At 41.6% G+C, this 5,743-nt stretch overlaps 1 protein-coding gene across 1 annotated transcript; it reads left to right on the forward strand.

Annotated features, from left to right (window-relative positions):
• The first annotated feature begins 4,128 nt into the window (after positions 1 to 4,128).
• LOC147430427 (uncharacterized) lies at positions 4,129 to 4,770 on the forward strand. The gene has a single exon (XM_086495140.1). It carries the CDS (start codon positions 4,129 to 4,131, stop codon positions 4,768 to 4,770), a length of 642 nt encoding a protein of 213 aa, XP_086351266.1.
• The last annotated feature ends 973 nt before the right edge of the window (positions 4,771 to 5,743 follow it).

The following is a 5,743-nucleotide window of genomic DNA, read 5'->3' on the forward strand; positions in this document are numbered from 1 at the left end:
CAGATGAAAAGCTTTCACTAGCTCTATATAATGAGCCTTTCGTACACACTTTAAGTTGTACCAATAAATCAAGTTTGTGTTTATATTCTACTCCACTTTTTTTTTGCAATTAGCATTATCAATACCATGTCAGCATTATGAATGGCTCCTTAATCTACCCTTCCTAATATCTACAATTGGTATGAGAGCTATTAGAGTGATTAATATTTTTTAATCATCCTTAAGATCCGTAGATTATTCTTCTACTTAATTGCATCTCTCACTCATTGAACTTTAATCTAACTACTTGTGGGCATGTCTTTTGCAAACCAAAGAGGCCACTACCCTCCATCCCATGAGTTAATTTTGAAGCACCCTCAAGCCACATAGCCTTTTCTTTCTTAAGGTCTCCATCCCACAGGCTTATCTCAAGACCACAAGAAAGGTGCAAATCGACCCTCTAATCAACAAACTTGTCATAATAATCAATATCTAATTCTCCTAAATGATTTTCTCATGCTAAACTAATCATTTAATATGGGGAAGTGCCAGGGGAGAAAAAGCTAGAATATTGGTTAAGCTAGCAGACCGACCACGGTAGGAATCCAAAGGAGGGAAAATAGGGATCCAAAGGGGGGGACCATTTGCAAAAGAGCTATGTGCAACAATGGGCTCAAAAGACCCTAAGGTTCAGCCCAGCCCATTAAGACTTCCAAAATACTAAGGTTCCAAAATTCAAAGGTTGTGTCCAAAGGTCAAACATTAGGGGAATTGGATGCTTTGTGTGTGTCCCAAAAAGTCTTTGTCAAGCCCTACATAGGAGGGGGTGAGCCCAAGAAGTAGGGGATGCGAGAGAAACACCCACACACACTCACAAGCTTCATTTGTACACAAGGGGAAAGAGGGATACATGTTAGCTCCCTAGGCCAGATGCCCACAAGGTGTACTCAAATCCTATTGGATGGCCATGGAGGTGGACCAATGAGAATTAGGCTAGAGTAAATCTAGATTAATTAATTTAAAAACACTTAATAAAAGAACCAATAAGAATTAAGCTCTCTAGAAGACTATTGGACAGTCTCCCAAGGGGACCAATGAGCATTCAACAGCCCAATGGCTTGCCTGATTCCTATTGGCCAGGAGGCAAAGGGGTCCAATGATATTTTAGTTGCATTTATGAATTACCTAAAGCTCTCACAAAAGGGGAAAGGGGGACACATGTCAGAAGGCTATCACTTATACTGCTTAATTTCAATTGGCTAGGCCTGGGGAGGTCCAATAGGACTGTAGCATGAGTAATTAGCAAGGGAGGTCAACCAAGAGAGAGAGGGGGCTGATTTTTGCAAGGCATTATTCACTCACACACTCACACAATCTCATGTGTGAAGCAAAGATGACTCTCTCTCCTTCTCAAGCTTTAATGGAAAGCTTACCACCTACTGCAAACTTGTGAGAAGGGATGCCTACACCAGCAACTCTTGGCTTTGTGATGCAAATCCAACCAAGAGCCAAGCTTCAATGCATGGTCATCTCCTCTACCATGCTAATTACTAAGATAAGCTATGCTAATATGAGTGATTATGTGAGGAGATGTACATCTTTCTTGTAAGAATACTCCTTCTTCCTCTCAATCTACTCTCATACCCCGCTAGCTCTCACCATCTTCGAAGGTGTGTGAGGTCTTGGGTCTGAGACCGTGAGGGAATTGATGTTGTGTTTGATAAGTGTTTTGGTTAGTGCATGAAGTTTCCATCTTCATTGCACTAGCTAGTATTGAAGGAACACAAAGAATTGTATTGTAAAATGTCTCTCTTGATGGGAGAAACCATAATACAAAGCCTTTTGGAGGGGGGACCGGCTCCATGCAAATCCGGTCCTCAACTATTTTCAATTGCTTAATTTCTCTCTCTTTTGAAGTATTGTTCATGCTATTTAACTAGGTGTTATGCCTTTTGTTGCTCTCTCCACCCAATCACTCTTGTTATTCTCATTAGGAAGCTATTCTAATGAAATGCTCACTATGTTCATACTATTTTCCGCTACACACAAGTTACTAGACCATTAAATGTTACAAACTACTCACAAGGAGTATTCAAAGAAGGAAGTTTTTAACCAAAACTTCCACTTCCGTAAAGGGTGACTTCATTTTTAATAAAGAGGTTGTTATGAATAAGGGATATGTACATTTATTACTCAAGTGCTCATTACGAGCTATGGTCATTTGTGTTGGCCAGCCAATGTGTATTCATTTTGAGCATGGAAGAATCTAGAAATGAAATAGTTGCAAGAGGGAAATGTTGACTCTTGCACGGGGGGAGATTGCACTCAGTGTTTGTCTTCTTCTCCCCTCTCCTCTCTTCTCTCTCACCGTGCCAGTGTAGCACTCCGCTCTAGGAGGTGCGCCACACGCTCTCTCGCTCTGTCTCATTCTCTATCTCTCTCTGCTCGTGTTTAGCTCGACTATGGATTTGTGCGAGTCGTCAGGTATGCAAATTTGTCATTTATAGCTTGCAGCGTGTATTTTACGTATTTTGCAAGGCTCTCCGCACTTCCGATCCTAGCAGTGGTATCAGAGCTCTGGGGACGTTCCTACATATACACGTTAAGCTATGGAGAGCTTTGAGTGCAGGAGCTAAGTCAATTTCTTCTTATGCGATAATTTATTTCATTTTTTCTAGCATGGTTTATTGTTTCTTCAAAGACATAATTAAGAGACTAGTATAGATAAAGATAAAAGGTAAGTAATATTGAAAATTGCCTATTTTTCATCACCTACTGGAGTAGTGGAGCATCATAGGGGTTTCATGTTGAACCCCATTGAATTATACAGCACATTCGCATCAGTTCTCATAGCTAGATATATACAAAATTCTACAAGCAAACCGACGAAGAAGACTTCGTGTGCGCCACGACTTCCAATGATATAGGCATAGGGAAGCTGAGAAAATTGCATGAGAATAGATTTTGGCTCAGACTGGAAGCATACTTCATTCTATTTTCTTAACTGTTATTTAATTTAGTTTTATTTTTTTCTCCAATTCTCTCTCTTCCGCATGGGACCCTGTCCCACGATGGGGGGATCAAAGAGCAACGTGCAGGCTAGCAGAAATGTGTCATCGTTTACACAAGTGATTGACGTCGGCAAACAACACTGACATGCATTGTCCTTAGACAACTCCCCATCTCCAAACCCACCACCTCCAAGAAATCGCACTCCTCTGTCGTGCAACAGGATGCTAAACCACACCTTTGGACACCCAGCTTCACAGCCTGTAATCATCTGCATGATCAACATGTAGACCTTCGGGCCTGCATGAGGTGGAATTAGTCAAACACACACTCTCTCTCTCTCTATCCCTCACTCACCAACCTTGTGATCGGCCATTGCCTGTAGCATGTTCACCAACCCCCTCTTTCTCTTTCTCCCTCTTGTTCACCTATCAAGCATGCAGACCACTCTCTCTCTCTCTCTCTCTCTCTCTCTCTCTCTCTCTCTCTCTCTCTCTCTCTCAACTGGCGGCCACACCCACACAGAAACTACTTGTTTCTCTCTATCTTAAACTCTCTCTCCCCCTAGTTTGCTACAGCCAGCTCTACTCAACCCCCTCGAGTGGTAGTTACCACCTCCATGTAGCTCGCACATGGCAAGCCAACAACCCATCAGTGACCTTTGATGTGTTGGCCACCCTACAGCTCTCTTTCTCTCTATATATAGTTGTCCCTATCAACACCTCGATCGACTGCTAACCAGCCACTCTCCATGCAGGGTTGGCATCGCCTACCAACTTCACCAACTCTAGAGCATCATGCCTTGCATACACTCATACCTTCTTGACCACCAACTACACCCATTAGCCAATAAGGATTGTCAACTAGCTCTTTTGACACCCAAAAGATACAATGTTTATTGTTTTCTCCTAGTTGGAACGGAGTGTGTGCGTGATATCATTGAAGCTCAGTATCATAAGCGTGTGCAAGATGCACTAGGAGGTGGTCGTGACAATGATGTAGGGTCTACTCCAAGCAGGCTTTCTCCTTTCCCTCACGATCATGTGCTCATTTCAACAAAATTCTGTCATTTTACTACAACAGGCAATTGCTGATCGACCAAGTTTCCACATGGAGGTCGATTCGATAGCGAGTTCAATCATGCAGTGGACATGGGGCCAAACGAGCTTAACTGGCACGTGTTTGGCATTCCTTGTGCAAGAGGCATTGTGGACGCTGAAGGCATGGCTTCATCGGGCTAAGTCTTATTGTTTGGGGCTTTACGTATTTGGCATGGCCACATACAGCCGAATTATGCCATTTGTCAGACATGATGCAAATAAGAAGGAAATCTATCCTTTAATGGTGAACTTGCTAGAAGTAGAGGAACTTCAATGTGAACGGAAGACAGTCGTTCTGTTGCGCAACTTCATTTCCCAAGGGGTCTTTGACGCAACTGAGGAAGAAAATGGAGACCGTATTGTGTGCATCTCTTCACCACTTCTACGCACTGCTATCCTTCGTGGGAGTTCCATTGTGCAGGAGGAGGTGAATTTTCCTCCTGATTCTCACCACTTGGATAGGAGGTGGGTTGTCCTGCAGGCTATCAAGTCCCTTGATGGTGCTATTATGTGCGAGCCTGAGTGTCTGAATGCGTATGGTAAACCATCAAGATATGCACATTCGTTTTTGTTCATGTGCTGTGTTAAGGCAATTTTGCAACAAGCATACCCTTCAATAAGAGCTAGGATCTTGCTAGAAGCCAAGCATAAACAATTGTTTTCTTTTACAATCATTGTTTAAGCCTGCCCAAGTACCATTATAATCCTTGTGCTACAATCTCCAACTTCGTCCGAGATCCCAAGCTTACCATGACCAATCCTTCCTCGGCTTGATACAATCGCTAACACTAGGCTTTCTTTTAACAGACGTTAGGCTAAGATGAGGCACACCTTCCTTGTACATTGGTAATAGGCTGGTCAATTTTATGTCATTGCTCCATTTTCTTTTACACGTAAAATTATGATATGTCTTATATACATAGCCTTAGTTACCCAAATATGTAGTATTGTCACATTTGAAGGGGCTAGGTGCAACTTTGACTGTTAAAGAGGATGAAGATGGCGATCATGTTGAGTTAGAGTAAGGTATCTATTGTTGATGTAATCATACACATACATACACAACAAGTGAGATAACCATGGGCTATCGTGCTTGCGGGGCTTTGATGGATATGTACACCAATTCTTGGGCTCTCGCTCTATCTCTTACCTTTTTGGTCTATCAACAGATATCTATGGATTGCAGTCAGCGATCATTGTTATTAAGTTGTTACCTTTTAGGCTTTAGAATCTACTACAATATTAACAGTCAATTAGATGTCTAAAAGCCTTGAGGAAGAGTTATTTTTAAAAAATTCTTTAAAAAATTCCTTTCCACGTTGATGCTATAAATTGTTATTATGGCATTCCCTACAATAATTTACTTCTCATTGGACCTGTTGGCTCTTAGTTTATTTTTATTCTTTCATGCCCTACATTGTAAACACTGTGAATAACCATAACGTGCTAGGGTCAAATTTTCACCCTCAAGATACATCAGGCCTTAATATTCTAACAATGATGACCCTCGGGAAACTCTGACTATGTACACTTTTAGCTACCCACACCCAAATTGATTGTTACCTGGATTATTAACCAATTAACAAGTATAAACACAAAAATCCCTCTCTCATCATTATTTGCAAAAGCCATTATTTCTATAATGTAAGTTTATC

This window comes from Adiantum capillus-veneris, chromosome 22 (assembly GCF_014529385.1).
Source record: "Adiantum capillus-veneris isolate H3 chromosome 22, ASM1452938v2, whole genome shotgun sequence".
In the NCBI taxonomy this organism is placed as follows: domain Eukaryota; kingdom Viridiplantae; phylum Streptophyta; class Polypodiopsida; order Polypodiales; family Pteridaceae; genus Adiantum; species Adiantum capillus-veneris.

Bases quoted from the DNA above. Each gene is read 5' to 3' on its own strand.
- LOC147430427 (XM_086495140.1), top strand. From the start codon at position 4,129: ATGCAGTGGACATGGGGCCAAACGAGCTTAACTGGCACGTGTTTGGCA.